Source organism: Gopherus flavomarginatus, chromosome 1, assembly GCF_025201925.1.
Source record: "Gopherus flavomarginatus isolate rGopFla2 chromosome 1, rGopFla2.mat.asm, whole genome shotgun sequence".
Classification (NCBI taxonomy): domain Eukaryota; kingdom Metazoa; phylum Chordata; order Testudines; family Testudinidae; genus Gopherus; species Gopherus flavomarginatus.
Genome location: NC_066617.1, coordinates 7411772 through 7431416, shown reverse-complemented (window position 1 = coordinate 7431416; position 19645 = coordinate 7411772). Strand labels below are relative to the sequence as shown.

The 19645-nt window shown below is 47.1% G+C and overlaps 1 protein-coding gene across 4 annotated transcripts in view; it reads right to left on the bottom strand.

Annotated features, from left to right (window-relative positions):
* The window catches only part of IL15RA (interleukin 15 receptor subunit alpha), an 84993-nt gene that overhangs the window by 14843 nt on the left and 50505 nt on the right, over positions 1-19645 (bottom strand). For 2 of the 4 annotated variants that reach the window (XM_050936980.1, XM_050936978.1), the window contains exons 2-6: positions 14014-14208; positions 12733-12819; positions 11343-11744; positions 1795-1824; positions 884-944 (exon numbers count right to left, since the gene is read on the bottom strand). In XM_050936980.1, the coding sequence (XP_050792937.1) occupies positions 884-944; positions 1795-1824; positions 11343-11744; positions 12733-12819; positions 14014-14208 (775 nt within the window). The remainder of the gene's footprint in view (positions 1-883; positions 945-1794; positions 1825-11342; positions 11745-12732; positions 12820-14013; positions 14209-19645) is intronic. The other 2 variants (XM_050936979.1, XM_050936981.1) reach the window with 2 other exon arrangements.

The window sequence follows — 19645 nt, the reverse complement described above, 5'->3', positions numbered from 1 at the left end:
TAGTAGATGTAGGACTCAATTTTGAAAAGTGACCTCCAATTTTGAGGGCACATTTCACTTACACCTGTGTTGACTTGCCTACATTTGTGACTGGGTTCACAAATTGGACACTTAGCTGTCTCAGTGACAGTGTTTATTGCCGCAGTTAAGCATGGATGCAGCTATTTATAGGCACAAAAATGGAGGCAGGTTAAAGTCCTCTTTAAGAATGGGATCTTTGGCCTTTCATTATTAATGAATACTGGCTGCCCCTTAAATAATTATTGCTCTTTATTGCTCTTTTGGACTCTTTCCAAGTGTTCTGCTAAAAACAATGCTGATGCTGTGGTAGGACTCCTTGCAAGTAGGTTCTGTTTTAAAACTTTAAATAATAAAACATAAAAGACTGATGATAAAATAGGAGAATATTTAAAAATACAAGAGATGGCCCCAATGTTCCAGGTATCCTGCAATTTGGAAACTGTCTTCATAGCATCAAGGTGAATTTCACCCATGTGTAGAGGGCTAGTATCGAGCTTGTTCCCTGGTTAAATTCCAGTTAAACTCTATTTTGAGGATGTAAGCAGAATTTAAGAGCTGCATAGGACTTAGGATAATCCTCAGCGCTGAGGGGAATTTCACTCATCAGTGCTTATTGGCAGCTTAACTGATGTGTCCCCAGTGAAAATTTAATTATAGTTTCAGTTAGTCGGGGAAACAGATGATGATTAGGATTGTCAAAGCTGCCTAGGGGATTTAGATGCACAATTTCACAATTCTTGTGTGAGTTAATGGGAGTTGTGCGTCTAACTTCCCTGCATGGTTTTGAAAAATCTCAGGCTGCTGCTTTTCTGCAACTTAGCAATACTGCATCATGATGTAATTACATGATTGGAATACTTACACTCGCTGTCTCCAGACACAACATAATGCAACAGTTACAAAGGTCAGCAACATGGGAAACCCTGCCAGAGAAGAAAACAAAAACTAAATTCTTTTGCATTTAAAATAAAGACTAATGATGTGACAGCTACATCTCAGAACCCTGGGGTCCTGGCCAAATTTGAGTTCTAGTAAATGCCTCTGGTCTTGGGGGAAAAGTGCCAAAAGGATCTTTATTTCATTAACCAGTGAGCTGGTACCTCAATTTACATCTCATTTGCAAGATGACTCTTCCAGTAGATAGTGCCCCTCCCACCCTGGTTGGACCTTGGCTCAGCTATGATATGGAGCTAAGATGACCACCTGTTACCCTGACAGCACTGCTTTCTGCAGCACCCTGGATTTTCTTCCTAGATCGGGGTGGCCAACCTGTGGCTCTGGAGCCACCTGTAGCTCTTCAGAAGTTAATATGAGCCTCATTGTATAGGCACCGACTCCGGGGCTGGAGCTACAGGTGTCAACTTTCCAGTGTGCCGGGGAATGCTCGTGGTTCAACCTCTGGCTCTGCCCCCTCCCCCGAGCCTCCTGCATGCCAGGAAACAGCTGACTGGGAAGTGCGGAGAGGGAGGGGGAGGCGCTGGGAGTGGGGCTGGGAGGAGCTTATGGGGGGGTTGCTGACATGTTACTGTGGCTCTTTGGAAATATACATTGGTAAATTCTGGCTCTTTCTCAGGCTCAGGTTGGCCACCCCTGGCCTAGGGGGTCTCCCATCCAGTTACCATGCAGATTTCATGCTGCCTAACTGGAGGGATTAGATGCAATCTCAACCTGCGCTGGATTTGGCTGCTGACATGTAAGAAACAAACCAAACCACAAACCACATGCTCTCAGATTTATAGACTGTAAACCTTAATGTAGCAGAATAGTTCTTACCCACAGAAGAGAGCATAACTCGGGTGGAAACTGTAAAAGAATATGGGAGAATGTATGTTTACAGCTGGATTACCACTCCACACAAGCAGTAAGCAACACTGTCCTCCTGCCCACATCGCCAGCCCCTCCAAAAGCTGCAGATCAACATTGTAAGCAAAGCAAACCCAAATGCAGCGCTACAGTGACTGCCTGCGCGTGACTCATGGCAGGGGGGTGAGAAGAGAAAGAAGGGGGGGCGGCCTTATATTAGTGTGTAATTTCTGAGAGCCTTGAATTAATGGGCTAAGGGCCAAATTAGGCCTCGGTGTATGTGGGTGCAACTCCAGTGACTCCAACAAAGTTCTGACCCCGACACACGAAGGCTGGATTTCACCTTCTGATTCTGCATTAAGGAACAAATTAAGGCCAATTGTGCCTGGCCCCTACGGAGGTACTCAGAAGACAGAGATGCTGGCAAGAACATTTCCACCCCATTCTTCTGCAGCTCCCCTCCCCTGAGCACAGGAGTCACTTCCTCCTCATGGCCTTGGGCTGCTAGCACCCCAAAGGAGGTTGGGAAGGGGGCAGAGAGGTGACAGGCCCTGGCTCCCCCACTGCACCAGTAGGATACAGGACTTCCTGGATCATCAAATCCACCATATAATCCTATCCATAGTAGAACTGGCTGGACAGAGAGGGAGAAGCATGCTGCACCTCTGGAGGGGGGCAACAGAGAATGCACTTGCTCCAGAAGCCATGCAGCTCCTCGCTGGCCTCACTGCAGAGCTTACCAGGCACAATCTACACCTCTGTGAATGCATCCAAACTGCAGATCGCTGGGCACAGCACTTCACCTTCTTGCCCAGCATGCAGTGGGGCTCATGCAAAACCTGGGATGAATTCTTCAGGGGATATTTCTATTTTGGTGGTTTTAAAGTCCTGGTAAGGCTATGTACGTAGCTCTCCCCAGAACATTAGAGATTTCCCTTCCCCCCCGCACCCGTTTTAAGAATTTCTCTGTGAGTATTACAGCTGTTCAAAATAATCTGTGAATTCCAAAATTGGGAAAAATGTCAATGATTTTTGTGATGTTCCCCCTTGATGTTTTCTGATCAGTTTTGTACAGTGAGATGAAATTTTTTAAAACTTTGAGAAATTTTGAAATTTTTTGACCTTTTATTTAAAAAAGGGGAAATATGCCTATTTTTTCAATGACAAAAATGTTTCCCTTTCTTCCTCTACCAGACTGAGGTTGAGTGAATACTTAAATGAAAATTTAGTAATGTCCTGTTTAAAACCATGGTCCAGTGCTGCTTATTTGTTTTATGTTACATTCCATTTATTTTAATATCATTTATATTTCTAATTTCTTCAGCATTAAACTCAAACATGGGGGACCTAAAGATTAGCCTAGAACATACGTACTGTGACAAAGTTCCTCCTCTGCGTTGGTAGGTTCTGCGCTTATTGGTGGATTTGCTCACCTCAGAGATTCACCGCAGCCCTCAGTTTGGCCACTTTTGCTAGAGCCTCAAATCTGCTGTTCACTCAGCTAACCTCATCCCTGGCCGCCATGGGGAAAGGGAGGAGAACAATCCCTGCGGTCTTGGCTGACCCACCTAGTGGGTCCGGGGACAGGGCAGGGACCTTCCCCTCCGGTGGAACCCACAGTCCAGGTCAATTCCTCTTGTATCCAATAGGGAGTTGGCAGGATGGGAGGAACCCGGGCCCGCCATCTACTCCGGGTTCCAGCTCGGGCCCTGAGGATTGCAGCTGTCTACAGTGTTTTCTATAACAGTTGTGTGACAGCTGCAACTCCCTGGGCTACTTCCCCATGGCCTCCTCCCAACACCTTCCATATCCTTACCCCAGGACCTTCCTCCTGATGTCCGATGACGCTTGTACTCCTCAGTCCTCCAGCAGTATGCCTACTCACTCTCAGCTCCTTGCACCCTCTTGCTTCCAGCTCCTCGCATGCACCTCGCTAACTGAAGTGCGGTCCTTTTAAAACCAGGTGCCCTGATTAGCCTACCAACAACTTTCTGATTGTTGATCCAGCAACTTTCTGATTGTTCTGGAACAGCCCATTATCTTACTCAAGGAAAAGGGACCTGCTTAATCTGGGGCTAATATATCTACCTTCTATCACTCTCCTGTAGCCATCTGGCCTGCCCCTGTCACATATTCCACCCCTCCATCCCCGTGCTCAACCCCACGGGTTGGGCAACTTGGGACATCAGGCAGTGTACCGGCAACAAGCCATCTGCATTGCCATGGTGGCTTCCAGCCCAGTGTTGTATGATGAACTGGAAAAGTTGTAGGAATAGGAACTATCTGGTCACCCTTGCGTTCTTCTCTTCACTTTGCTGCATCCACTGGAGGGGTACATGATCTGCCACAAGGGTAAACTGTCCTCCCAGTAGGTAATAACGTAGTGTTTCCAGGGCCCATTTCACAGCAAGGCACTCTTTCTCAATCACGGCTTACTTCTGCTCTCTCGGGAGGAGTTTTCTGCTGACGTAGAGGATCGGGTGTTCTTCGTCTCCGACCATCTGTGATAGGACAGCTCCCAATCCTACTTCAGGTGCATCTGTTTGTAAAATGAACTCTTTGTTGAAGTCCAGGGCTATAAGCACAGGGTTACTGCAGAGGGCTATCTGTAGATCCATGAATGCTTTCTCTGCAATGTCTGTCCACTTCACCATGTCTGGACCCGGGGCTTTTATCAGGGGATTTGCTCTGGTGGCAAAATGGGGAATAAATCGCCGGTAGTACCCCACCACACCCAGGAATGCCCAAACTTGCTTTTACTGATTTGGCTGGGGCCAATTTTGGATAGCCTCCAGTTTTTTCAGTTGGGGCTTGACTATGCCTCTTCCTACAATGTAGCCAAGGTATTTAGCCTCAGCTAGCCCTATAGCACACTTGGTTGGGTTGGCTGTGAGGCCAGCCCATCTTAGCATGTCCAGAACTGCTTCCACCTTTTCCAAGTAGGTCTCCCAGTCAGGGGTGTGAATAATAACATCGTCCAGGTACGCAGCTGCATAACTGGTATGAGGCCTCAGGCGCTTGTCCATAAGACGCTGGAAGGCAGCCCCATGCAGTCCAAAAGGAAGAACAATATATTGAAACAGACCCTCTGGTGTAAAGAATGCCATCTTTTCTTTTGCATCTTTGTCAAAGGGAATCTGCCAGTATCCCTTTGTTAAATCAAGGGTAGTCAAAAGTCGGGCATTGCCCGAGCAGTCAACTAACTCACTGATATCCAACTTCAATGCATACCCTATATCTCGGTCAGCCAGCGAAAGTCATTACAAAACATAGTGGTGCCATCGGGTTTGGGCACCAACACAATCAGGCTTGACCATTGACTGTGGGACTCTTTGATGACTCCCAGCTCCAATATCCTTTTTACCTCTGCTTTGAGCTCCTCTTTTTTTGCTGCTGGGAGCTAGTAGGGCCTTAAAGTTACTTTTGCCCCCGGGGCTGTGATAATGTGGTGATACGCGCTTCAGTGGTCCAGCCTGGTTTGGTTGAAAACACGTCTTGGTATCAGTTGATCATCTCAGTTACCTCCTTCTTCTGGTTCAGTGCCAGATCAGTGAATATCCTGATCTGCTCAGGCATGTTATTTCCCTGGATCAGGGTCTCTTGGGCCACTACACATGCCTCTCGCTGGTGCCAAGGCTTTAAGAGGTTAATGTGATAAATCTGTTCTTGTTTCTGGCGTCCTGGCTGCCACACTTTGTAGGTTACTTCCCCCATGGGTTCAACCACCTCATAGGGCCCCTGCCATTGGGCCAGAAGCTTGCTTGCTGCCCTGGGTACCAGCACCATCACCCGATTCCCTCCATGGAACTGTCGGACTTTTGCCTGACGATTGTAATGGGTTCACTGGGCCTCCTGTGGCTTTTCCAAATGTTCCCATACAATAGGGGTGACCCGGGCAATCCGGTCTCACATCTGCAATACATGTTCAATTATACTTCTCCCCTCATTGGGTTCCTCTTCCCAGATCTTTTTGGCGATATCTAGTATACCGCAGGGCTGGCGCCCGTATAATAACTCAAAGGGGGAAAACCCAGTTGAGACCCAAGGTACCTCCCGGATGGCAAACATATGGTAAAGTAGTAGGGTGTCCCAATCCTTCCTATCCTGACTTACCACCTGCCTTATCATAGCCTTGAGGGTTCGGTTAAACCTTTCTACCAGCCCATTGGTCCGCGGATGATAGACTGACGTTCTCAGAGTATGTATATGGAACAGAGTACAGAGGTCCTTCATTAGCTTCGACATAAATGGGGTTCCTTGGTCTGTTAATATCTCTTTTGGTAGCCCCACGCAGACAAAGATCCCCACCAGCTCTTTGGCTATCGTTTTAGAGGCTGTGTTCCGCAGGGGGACAGCTTCGAGGTAGAGAGTAGCCTAGTCCAGAACGACTAGTATATATTGGTGGCCCCAGGCCGTCTTCTCCAGGGGTCCCACTAGGTCCATGGCTATTCACTCGAAGGGGACCTCTATGATGGGAAGGGGAACTAAAGGTGCCCTCAGGTGGGGATGGGGACTGTGCAGCTGACACTCTGGGCAGGAGACACAGTACCTCCGCACTTCTTCATGTACTCCGGGCCAGAAGAACTGTTGTAGGATCCGTGCCAGGGTCTTTCCTACCCCCAAATCCCCTCCCCAAAGATGACTATAGGCAAGGCTTAATACAGAGTTCTGGTGTTTTTGAGGTACTAGAAGCTGCTGTGCCTTCTGCCCCTGTACTGGTGCAACCCAGTACAAGACATCCTTTTTCATTATGAAGTAGGGTCCTGGTCCGTGGGTTTTCCCTTCCATGAGGACCTCATCTATTTCTATCACCTTCTTCCTAATGTTGTCATACCTTGGGTCTTCAGCTTGGTCCCGGCCAACATTTTTTCTTCCGGGACTAATCTGCCTGAGCTCTAGAGGGCCAGTCTCAGTTGCCTCTCCTGGTTCAGAGACATTAGGGTGGGGGACAGGCTCGGGCATTTCCTCCTTTGGGGCAGCCTCCTTTCCAGCTACCCTGGTCCACTTGTCCACAAGGGCAACCCTCTAAGCCTGGGACAGCATCTGGATCCCAAAGGCCTTAGCTGCCCTTCTTTCCCTTTTCGTCTTTCTATCCTGCCTGGGAGTGGAGAACAAATTTGGGGATATTTCAGAGAAGATTGGGGATTGTCAATCTACTGTGGATGCCTCACTAACTTCAAGGTTTCCCCCTTTCTCCAGTTCCCCTACTGGGAGTAAGTCTCCAAATCCTGGGAAGTCCCTCTCTATAAGCATCAGGTATGGGAGTTTAGGGACTACACCTGCTGCTACCTCAGTGGTGTTCCCCTGGATTTCAATTTTTACTGGGATAGTGGGGTAGTAACTAACTGTCCCATGGATGCAGGTCACCCCTGAGCGCTTTGCCTGCAGCAGCTGACTACGCTTCACAAACTTCCCTGAGATAAGCGTGATAGAACTCTCCGAATCAACCAGTGCCATGGTCTCTGCCCCATTTAGTTTCACCAGTCTGGTGTAAATATGTGGGGTTAGTGAGACCCCCACAAGGTGGATTAGGGAGCATGGGTCTGCCCAGTTCCCCAGGTTACACTGCATAGGCTCCTCAGCATTGGGACACTGTGCAGCTACGTGTCCCCACTCCCCGCCGGTGTAACATCTGTATGGGGTCCTAGGTGTTCCCTGGTCTCTCAGTTTGGGCAGTCTAACATCACGATCCTCTCCCCCCTCAGTGCTCCGACTCTTCCTGGCCTCCGATGGGCCTTCAGCCTCTCTCTTTTTCCATCTGGACCCTCCTGTGGGCCCAGTCGCTCAAGCTCTGGGGCTTGGTGCTGCTAATTTAACCCAGAGTGCCTCTTCCTTAACTGGTTGTGTCAGCTCCCTTGCCATCCTTCGCCTCTCTACCAGTGTGACACCCTTGTCGTAGGTGGAGGGTTTGTTCTGGCTTACCCAGGCATGAAGGTCTGGCGGTAGTCCCCTCATGTATCGGTCAATGACCAGAACCTCTAGTATCTCTTCCGGACTCCGGGACTCAGTTCATATCCACTTTTGTGCAAGATGGATGAGGTCATACAATTGGGAGCAGGGGGTTTTGTCTTCTTGGTACCTCCACTCGTGATACCGCTGGGCCCGCACTGCAATCTTTACCCCAGATCTGGCCAGTATCTCTACTTTCAGCTGGGGGTAGTCAGCTGCAGCCTCTTCAGGCAGATCATGGTAGGCCTTCTGGGCCTCCCCACACAGGAATGAGGCAAGGATGCCAGAGCACTGATGTCGAGGCCAAGCCTCCTGTAGGGCTGTCCTCTCAAAGACCAGGAGGTATGCCTCTACATCACCCTCTCGCGTCGTTTTCTGCAGGCAATTGCTAGCCTGTATGATCCGAATCTCATCATTGCTGTGGTTCAGCTCTGTCAAGGCCTTCACCTGGTTTACCAGTTCCTGCAACACAGAACCGTCTTGAGCGGCTTGGTCCATCAACAGGCAATTGGTTTCCTGCTGCAGCCACTCTGCCTCCTGTTGGGTGGCTGCCTGAACACGGGTAGCCTCCTGCTGGGCAGCCGTGGCTTGTATCAGTGTCATCCATTGCGGTGAGGGAAAACAAACAAAAAAAAACCCTCTTCCTTTTTTTAATAACACTCTCCTTCTTCCGCCGTGCTGTGCACACCAAATCCCACTTCTCACATCAGTTGTGACAAAGTTCCTCCTCTACCTTGGTGGGTTCTGTACTTATCGGTGGATTTGCTCACCTCAGAGATTCACCGCAGCCCTCAGTTTGGCCACTATTGCTAGTGGCTCAAACCTGCCGTTCATTCAGCTAACCTCATCACTGGCCGCCATGGGGAAAGGGAGGAGAACAATCCCTTGGTCTCTGCTGATGCACTTAGTGGGTCGGGGGACAGGCCAGGGACCTTCCCCTCTGGTGGGACCCACAGTGCAGGTCAATTCCTCTTGTATCAAATAGGGAGTTGGAGGGAACCAGGGCTGGACCTCTACTCCGGGTTCCAGCCCAGGCCCTGTGGATTGCAGCTGTCTACAGTGTTTCATGTAACAGGGTAATTAAGGGTTTTCCCTGCAGAATCTCCCTCTCTTCCCTCTAGTTCTCTTTTGCACCAGAGAAGATGTTGAATCCCTTATATTCCTGAGTGGAGCTAATGAGACCAGATGGGTGGGTTGTCAGGGTGAGTCAGCCAAATAGTTCTGCATCATCATACTGATTCTAAAGCCTGATTCCAGTCACACCATATGTCTGTGCACAACACAATTCATTCCTAGCATGAATGGATTACTATGATTGAAAGAGAAGAAGGGAAGTCTTGTGACGAAGCTACTGGACTGAGCCTCAGGAGATCTGGTTTCAGTGGTGCTCAGATACTGTGGTGAGGGGGTCTGTATCTGGATCTCCTATGTCTCAATTTTGTTTCAGAATAAAAACTAGATCCAGCCTCCCCTTGCAGAGCCATATTCTCTGCCTGTTATTCATCCCTCATAAGCTAGGAAAACTGACAGTACTCAGACACATATCAAGGAGACGTGCTGTTTCTGAGACTTATGAGTCAGAAGGACTTAGCCCATTTTTCCTGCTGGCTCTACCTAGAGACATACTTTAAAAAACAAGCCGGTGTAGCCATGGGGAGGCCCACAGTGCAGTGGGTCAGCACTATGGACAGGTGTCTTTAGATCATAGCTGCTGGACTTGAGTTTAAATCTCATCCAAAGTAACAGATGGACAGGAGTTGTTTTGATGTTTCATCCTAGTCCCCAGGATCTGTTTACAGACCACCTCGGAGTCTGGCAGGCTTGAGAGGGCCGGGGTTGGAATGGCTGCAAGTGCTGCCAGTCAGGAGGGCTGAGATGAACTGGGAGAGTGCCGTGGAATAGCAGGGGAACTGGGGGTTGTGACTGAGGTGAACTGGCAGAGCTGGGGACGTGAGGGAGCAGGATGAGAACAATAGGGGGCACTGCAGATTAGCAAACAGATATGAAGGCGAACAGGTGAATTTATTAATGCGCTGGGTTGGGGCTGAGGTATCTCCACAGGCTTTGTGAGGTAAGATTTAGTGTGCCTCACTCCTACTCAGCTGAGGTGCCCTGAGCCCGCTCCTGCACACCACACCCCCTAGTCCCAGCCCTACATTCATGGCCCTGTATACAATTTCCCCACCCAGATCTGGCCCTCAGGCCAAAAAGTATGCCCACCCCTGATCTAGATCCATATTCAGGTATCTAAATTAATGGCCTGATTGTCAGAGATGTTCCTATAAAAACAAATGGGACCTACAAGAGGTCCAGCCACTCTGAAAGGAGGCTTCACGTATGCACCCAAGTTTGAAATGCAGCTGCCATGTACCCAGGTTTCATGTGAACGTTTGCATAAGTGCTTTGCATTTAGTTTTGTATTGGTATTACAGAAGCAACAGTAAGAAAGGAAGTGAGCTGGGCTTGGTTTCCTCCTTTGCCTGGTTAGCGGAAGCACAATTATATATATTAGTATATATAATGGAGCACTCATGCTTTTCTTTAGTGGCTGTATCAATCCCAACAAGGAAGAAGTGGGTGGAACAGAGCTGTCTGCATACAGAAGTTGCATCAGTTTAGTTAACCCGGTGGAAAACCCAATGATGATATTCTTACTGTGGACTGAGTGGCTTATTTCATTTTAGTGTAATCCAATTTTCTTTTTAACCGATTAAACGAACTGAAATAAGACATTCTTAAACCAAAATAAGAATGCCGTAAACGTGCATTGGTTTGAGCATTATTATTTCTATTGTGGCAGAGCCAAGGGACACCAGTTGTAGCTCACTAACAGACCTCATTGTGCTATAAAAACACTGACCCAAAACACGGTTCCCTATCCAGCAAGTTTAAAATTTAAATATAAGACAAGGGCAACAGGGAACAATGAGATAATACTGGTCAGCATGACAGGTAGGGCTTTTCAACCAAATTAGTTAAACTGGTACAACTTTGTGTGTGGACATTTACACTGATTTTAAAATGGGCTTAATTTGGTTTATACTGCACCTGTAAGGGTTTGTTTATATGCAAACTGCAACCAAAATAACTAAACTGGTTTTAATTCACAGCTTTAGTTATTTCAGTGCAGATCTGTGTGTGGACACTTATTTCTAATGAAGAGTATACGATTTCAGTGTAATGTAAGTTGGTATTTTTACTGAATTTAATTTATTGGAATAAGATGCTTTTATTTACATTTTAATTACAGGTGCTGGCTATGCTGATATAAATAAGATTTAAACTGAGATTAGTGTGTCCACACTGGGGTTTGTATCAGCTTAACTCAATTGTATTTTTAAACCAATTTAAGTTAAACCAGCGCAACTTCTGTGTGTAGACAAAACCCGAGTTAAACTGGCACCATATGTGTGTGTGTGGACAAGGCAGCAGGTGCATGTAGTCCCTGTGAATATTCTGATGTACTAGGTGATACTGAAGTGATTAAGCAGGGTGCCCAGCAGGTAGCATCGTTAGCAGGTTAGTTTGGTCCATGCAGTTAGACTACTAGGGATTGGTTGGTGACAAACCTTTAGTGTTATGAGTGGCTGCTGTGAGAAGCTGTGTTGAGTCTCCTGTGGTCACACTGGCTGGCACTGCTGTTGACCAATCTCCTTCTGTTGTAACTGTTTTCAGCAATGGCTTATCCGTCCAGAGCTGGGACGTGTGTGTGTCCTGGGTGGCTGTGGTGCGCTGTTGTGTTGTGTCTTCCATGGTCACGCAACCAGGCCCTTTTGATGACCTGATCTCAGTTGTTGCTGTTGCAAGTGTTTCCTGTGAAGGCTTGTCAGTCCTGAGCTGTGAGACGGGGCCTGCTAGTGGTGAGGTGGTCTCCCTTTCATAGGATGGTGTGGAGGCCATGACTGGGACTGTGATAACCTCTGCAGTTACTCTGGTTACTGGTGGTTTAGATGGTGTAAAAGTCTTTGATTCTGGCAAGTGGTTAAATACATTCTTAGGCACATTTGAAAGACAAATGAGCTGTTGTTTTTATTTTAGTTATTTACGTCCCGATTCAAGCAGGTGTATAAGCAGCTGCCTAACTTTGAAATCAATGGGATTGCTCACATGCTTAAAGCAAAGCATGTGCTTAAGGACTGTCCTGAACTGAGACCTTAAAAACTAAACATGTAAATGTCTCTTACCCAGATTAATTCTTCCCTGGGTGGATATCTCATTTGAGCACTCTTGTCTCTGGGTTACAAGGTGAAGAGGTGTAATGACAGAAACATATTATTTTATAATATAGTCAACTAATATATTTAACTTTTTAATAGATTATTTTATATTGTTGTTGTACTAGGTGCTAGTAGTGGAGCTCCCAGTCAGGGTCAAGCCCCACGGTGCTAGGTGTGGTATAAATGCATCGTGCAAGACCATCCCTACCCTGAAAGCCGACAATCTGACTTAAAATGAGGCACTACAAAGGAGTGTGGTAAACAACAGAGAAGGGCGGAGGAGGATGAGATAATAGAGATCAGAATCAGGCACTGCGGCCAGATTTTTCAAACGCTGAAACCCGTATTGAGGCACTGTGAATAATGGTCTGGTTTTCGATTCTGCCCATGGGAGATGAGGTTACTCAACACCTTGGCAAATCAGGCCACTCGGATGAAGGATATAAGTGCCTAACTTTAAACACCTGCCTTTGGCAATGATGGCTTAGGTATGTTTAAGTACCACTGCAGCCACAACCATCAAGGACAGGGAAGGAGGCAGAACAATGAACCAGATCCTTCGCTGGTGTAAGACAACCTGGTGTGGCTGATTTCAGTGGAGCCACACTGATTTACAGCAGCTCAGGATCTGGTCCACTGTATCTAATTGAAAAATCAACACCTGAATTTCAGTCTCTCCCCCCACCAGCCAAAAACTAAACTAAAATAAAAGCTTGGATTCTCTTTAGTAAAGGGAGCTTACCTCTGCTGACAAGATTGGTCGCCTCTGTCCTAGGTGCTGATGTGGTCTGTTTGGGGCTGGAAGTTAAAGGAGGTAGAGTGGGGTCCCCTGGTGAAAGAAGACACAGTGATATGGTTGTAAGGAGTGACAATACCTTGCCCTTCCATTGTGCCCCTCGCCCACAAAGCTCAAAGCACTTTTACAAATAGACTAAATGAAGCCTCAGGTAGGGAATTATTAGCAGCAATCAGGGAAAGTGAGTCAGAGAGGAAGCAAGGGACTTGCCCAAGACGACGGTTAACGTAGAACCCTGAAGTCCTGACTCCAGTCCCTGCTTTATTCACTAGATCACAATGCTCCAACACAACAACCGGAATTATCTTTGCCCTAGCAAGGTAGAACTCCTCAACCTCATCTCTCTACCTAAAAATCGAAGATAGCTAGCAGGCAGCTGGTACTGTTCTGCCATTCAGTCTTGAGAGCCGCATGTAACACACGGATACCTTTCTTTGCAGTGTGGGGCTCCATTAAATCAATGGAAAGACCCCGATTATCTCTGGTGGTCTTTAGACGGGGCCCCACATGAGTGTTGAGGAACTTGGGGGAATCAGGCATGCGGCGACCGTGTGCAGAGGTGCAGAATAGGGAGCCCACGGCCTCTCAGATGGAGTCCAATTTTTCAGGTGCCTCACAAACCAGCAGTGGTTTCCCCACAACATGGCGTAATTGTCTAGGTGCATTTCAGGAGGGTTTTTTTGCCTTTCTGACATCCAGATGCCGGCCGCTGCCAGAGTCAGGACACCATATCAGACTGGCCAGTGCTTCGATTTCCACGGCAAATCCTAAACCTGCGTTGGATCTCTCCTTGTGTCCCAAGCACAAACATTTGAGACCACTTTACACTGCACAGGCATCCCTCTCACCTACTTACAGAGGGCCAAGTTCTGCAAATCCTGCTCGGGTTGAGTGCTTACTCCCCTGAGCGTTGAGATCAATGGGACTATTTGCATGAGTGGGTGCTATTCAGTGACAGTGTTGCAGAATTTGGCCCTTAGTTCATATTTTGCTGAACACAATGGACCATACGCATCCTTGGTGTAAGTGGGCATAGCCACATCTAAATCCACCCAAGTGGACCCAGTATCATCCCAGTGCAGCACAATTATAGAATGATCATTGTCCTCTAACTGAGAGTCACTTCTGTCTACCCTTCTGCACATAATTTTCTGACATTGCATTCCTTACATTTCGTCATAGCATTAAGCACAGCAGCATCATACCACACTGACAGCAGTTACTTACTAATACAATGTAGATTTGGCTCTGTCCAACGGAGTGTTTTGGTGACTTCGTCCATTACACACACAATGAGGCTGGATGTCCCAGCTTTCCTTTTGTAACCATCTTTGCACGTGTACCGGAGGCTGGCATTCAACAAATTATTATTGCCGACCGTAATATCTGCGTTGTTGACCTCCTTTGGCATGCTGCATCTTTCTGAAATGAAAAAAATACAAGCTGAGAGGGAAAAATATATAACGCTAAAGATCACACCATAATATTTTAAATATTGCTGGTTAATGCAAAAATTGTCTCTGATTAGTGCAGTGTGTGTGTGTGCATGTACTCCTTACTGCCCTCTACTGGGTGCAATATATCTGACCTGGCCTTTAGGTTTGCTCTGTCACAGAGATGCCCAAACTTTACAATGCTAGAGGCTGTCCTGAGAACTTGCTAGGAGCCTGAAGTGTGCTCTGGTGGTCAGAACACAAGTATGGAGCTTCTGTGTTCTCTTCCCAGCTCAGCCAATTGCCATAACACCCCAGCCATGTCACTTAAAACCACTGCCTCAATCTCCCCATCTGTACAATAGGAATAATGATACTTCCCTTCTGCCCAGAGTTGCTGGGAGAAATAGTTAATGACAATCTAATGCTTTGAAGATCATTAGGAATATGTCAACAACTCAGCTGCACAACTCTATTCAGAAAAGCGCTCACTGCACTTAAGCATGTGTTTTGTAGATATACCTATCTCATAGAACTGAAAGGGACCCTGAAAGATCATTGAGTCTAGCCCCCCACCTTCATTAGCAGGACCAAGCACTGATTTTACCCCAGATACCGCAACAGTCCCTTCAAGGATTGAACTCCTAATCCTGGGTTTAGTAGGCTAATGCTCAAACCACTGAGCTATCCCTCCCCCAATAAGTGCTTTGTGGAACAGGGACGGACTTAAGTACATACTTTAATACATTCCTGACGTGAGGGCCTACGTCAAATATTTATGAAATGGGCATGTTCACCAGTAGAATGTTTGCTGTATTATTATTTGTTAAATGCCTACAACAGTGTTTCTTGATCCATGGGTCACAACCCCCAGAGAGGGTCAGAATAGGTAATAGGGGCAGGGGGAGTCATGAGGTGTTGCACATTTTATTTCTCTAAAGCAAAAGAAAATCCAGCTTCCCTCATTCGCTACAAACTCTTACCCTTCAAGGTCAAGTATTCTCTGTCAACCTTTCAAATCACACTCACAAATAAGTTACACAGGCTAATTGTTACCATGGATACATTTTTTTACTCTTACTTTTACAAAAGTTTCAGAGTGGTAGCTGTGTTAGTCTTTATCAGCAAAAAGAACGAGGAGTCCTTGTGGTACCTTAGAGACTAACATTTATTTGAGCATAAGCTTTCGTGGGCTACAGCCCACTTCATCAGATGCATGGAGTGGAAAATACACACACACACACGCACACAGAGAACATGACAAGATGGTGGTTGCCACACCAGCTCTAAATGGGGGTTGCCATACCAACTCTAACTCATTAGAGTTGGTATGGCAACTCCCATTTTTTTCATGTTCTCTATATATATATCTCTTCCTACTGTATTTTTCACTCCATGCATCTGATGAAGTGGGCTTTAGCCTAGGAAAGCTTATGCTCAGATAAATTTGTTAGTCTCTAAGGTGCCACAAGTACTCCTCGTTCTTTTTAGTAAACATAAGCTGGTCCAAAAATTGACTCAGAGTAAGGCATTGCCAACCTGAAAAGACTGAGAAACGCTGCTCTGCAGAGCCAATAGAGGACATGGTCCCTGCTTTAAGTTTCTTACGATCAAAAACAGACAGACGACACAAATTGGACACCAAGCATACTGGGACCTAGACCTAGTGGAAAGTTCTGAGTTTGTGTGGGTGTTGTAATAACCTTAGTCCCAGATTTGGACCTTAGCGTCCAAAATATGGGGGTTAGCATGAAAACCTCCAAGCTTAGTTACCTGCTTGGACCTGGTACCTGCTGCCACCACCCAAAAAATTAGAGTGTTTTGGGGCACTCTGGTCCCCCTGAAAAACCTTTCCTGGGGACCCCAAGACCCAAATCCCTTGAGTCTCACAACAAAGGGAAATAATCCTTTTTCCCTTCCCCCCTCCAGGTGCTCCTGGAGAGATACACAGACACCAGCTCTGTGAATCCAAACAGAGTGAATCTCCCTCTCTGTTCCCAATCCTGGAAACAAAAAGTACTTTCCTATTCCCCCAGAGGGAATGCAACATCAGGCTAGCGATCCAACACACAAATCTCCCCTTGATTTCTTCCTCCCACCAATTCCCTGGTGAGTACAGACTCAATTTCCCTGAAGTAAAGAAAAACTCCAACAGGTCTTAAAAGAAAGCTTTATATAAAAAGAAAGAAAAATAAGTACAAATATTCTCTCTGTATTAAGATGATACAACACAGGGCAATTTCTTAAAAGAATATTGAATAAACAGCCTTATTCAAAAAGAATACAAATCAAAGCACTCCAGCACTTATATTCATGCAAATACCAAAGAAAAGAAACCATAGAACTTACTATCTGATCTCTTTGTCCTTACACTTAGAAACAGAAGACTAGAAAGTAGAACTACTTCTCCAAAGCTCAGAGAAAGCAGGCAGCCAGAAAACAAAGACAAAGACACTCAAATCCCTCCACCCAAAGTTGAAAAAATCCGGTTTCCTGATTGGTCCTCTGGTCAGGTGCTTCAGGTGAAAGAGACATTAACCCTTAGCTATCTGTTTATGACACGCCCCCCAAATTGCAGACAGTGGGGAAGCTCACTGGCGGCGATTTCCTTCTAGAACTTGAAAATAAACAGATTAATACAACACATACACCTTTACATATACTCCTAAGTATATAACTAACAGACTTCTACATTTTAAGAACACTTTTTAACTACTGAATTCTGGGAAACTCTCACGGGAGAGTGCATCAGCTACTTTGTTAGAAGCTCCTGTGATGTGTTGAATTTCAAAATCAAAATCTTGGAGAGCCAAACTCCAATGAAGAAGTTTCTTGTTGTTCCCCTTGGCAGTATGAAGCCACTTTAGTGCAGCATGGTCAGTTTGTAGTTGGAACCGCCGTCCCCAAACATATGGGCGTAGCTTTTCCAGGGCGTACACAATGGCATAGCATTCCTTTTCACTGACTGACCAGTGACTTTCCCTCTCAGACAGTTTCTTGCTGAGAAACACGACAGGATGGAAGTTGTGATCTGTTGCTTCCTGCATGAGCACCGCTCCTATACCACGCTCAGATGCATCTGTGGTTACTAGGAATGGCTTGTCAAAGTCCGGGGCCCTGAGCACAGGGTCAGACATGAGCGTTGCCTTAAGTTGGGTAAAGGCCTTTTGACACTCATCAGTCCACTTAACGGCATTTGGCTGGGTCTTTTTGGTCAGGTCGGTCAATGGGGCAGCGATTTGGCTGTAGTGTGGTACAAATCGCCTGTAGTATCCGGCCAAGCCTAAGAAGGATTGGACCTGCTTCTTTGACCGTGGGACAGGCCACTTTTGGATAGCATCTACCTTGGCCTGTAGGGGGTTTATGGTTCCTCGACCCACCTGGTGCCCCAGGTAAGTCACTCTGTTTTGGCCTATTTGACACTTTTTGGCCTTAACAGTTAGTCCTGCCTGCCTGATGCGCTCAAAGACCTTTTCCAGGTGTAGTAGGTGTTCGGGCCAGGAGTCTGAAAAAATGGCCACATCATCGAGGTAGGCAACTGCAAATTCTCCCAGTCCAGCTAGTAGACCATCTACCAGCCTCTGGAAGGTGGCGGGTGCATTTCGAAGGCCGAAAGGAAGGACATTGAATTCATACACCCCCGCATGGGTGACGAATGCTGACCTCTCCTTGGCAGGTTCATCTAGCGGTACTTGCCAGTACCCCTTGGTTAAGTCTATTGTAGAGATGAACTGGGCACGTCCCAACTTTTCCAATAGCTCATCGGTACGTGGCATTGGATAGTTGTCTGGACGAGTTACCGCATTTAGCTTACGGTAGTCCACGCAAAAGCGTATTTCCCCATCTGGTTTGGGTACCAGAACCACTGGAGATGCCCATGCACTGGTAGATGAGCGGATTATACCCATCTGTAGCATGTTCTGGATCTCCCATTCTATAGCAGCTTGGGCATGAGGAGACACTCGGTAGGGTGGGGTTCTGATTGGGTGAGCATTACCTGTATCAATGGAGTGGTATGCCCGTTCAGTCCGTCCTGGGGTGGCTGAGAACAATGGGGCGAAGCTAGTGCACAGCTCCTTGATTTGTTGCCGCTGCAGACGTTCCAGGGTGGTTGAGAGGTTCACCTCTTCCACGCCACCGTCTTTTTTCCCGTCGTAGTAGACACCGTCAGGCCACTCAGCATCCTCTCCCTGGACTGTAAACTGACAAACCTGTAAGTCTCTGGAATAGAAAGGCTTGAGAGAATTAACATGGTACACTTTAGGCTTTAGTGAGGAATTGGGAAATGCTATGAGGTAGTTTACAGCTCCCAGGCGCTCTTGGACCGTGAATGGCCCTTCCCATGATGCTTCCATCTTATGGGCCTGTTGCGCCTTCAAGACCATAACCTGGTCTCCTACCTTGAAGGAACGTTCTCTGGCATGTCTGTCATACCAGGCCTTTTGCTCTTCTTGAGCATCCTTTAGGTTCTCTCTAGCAAGGGCTAAAGAGTGTCGGAGGGTGCTTTGTAGGTTGCTTACAAAGTCCAGAATGTTAGTTCCTGGAGAAGGTGTAAACCCCTCCCATTGCTGCTTCACCAACTGTAATGGCCCCTTAACCTCGTGACCATACACAAGTTCAAATGGTGAAAACCCTAAACTGGGATGTGGTACAGCCCTGTAGGCAAACAGCAACTGCTGCAACACTAGGTCCCAATTATTGGAGAATTCGTTGATGAATTTTCGTATCATGGCCCCCAAAGTTCCATTGAACCTTTCCACCAGGCCATTGGTTTGATGGTGGTACGGGGTGGCAACCAAGTGATTCACCCCATGAGTTTCCCACAGTTTTTCCATGGTCCCTGCCAGGAAATTAGACCCTGAATCTGTAAGGATGTCAGAGGGCCAACCTACCCTGGCAAAGATGTCTGTTAGGGCCAGGCACACAGTGTTAGCCCTGGTGTTGCCTAGAGTGACTGCTTCTGGCCATCGGGTAGCAAAGTCCACTAAAGTCAGTACGTACTGCTTTCCTCTGGGCGTCTTTTTTGGGAAAGGGCCCAGAATATCCACAGCTACTCGCTGAAATGGGACCTCAATTATGGGGAGTGGCTGGAGAGGGGCCTTGACCTGGTCTTGAGGCTTACCCACTCTTTGGCATACCTCACAAGACCGGACATACTTGGCAACGTCCTTGCCCATCCCCTCCCAGTGGAAGGACTTCCCCAACCGGTCCTTGGTTCTGTTCACCCCAGCATGGCCACTGGGATGATCATGGGCTAAGCTTAATAGCTTCTCCCGGTACTTAGTTGGAACCACCAACTGTTTTTGCGGCTGCCATTCTTCCCGGTGTCCACCAGAAAGAATTTCCTTGTATAAAAGTCCTTGGTCTATAACAAACCGGGATCGATTAGAAGAGCTGAGAGGTGGTGGGGTGCTCCGTGCCGCCGC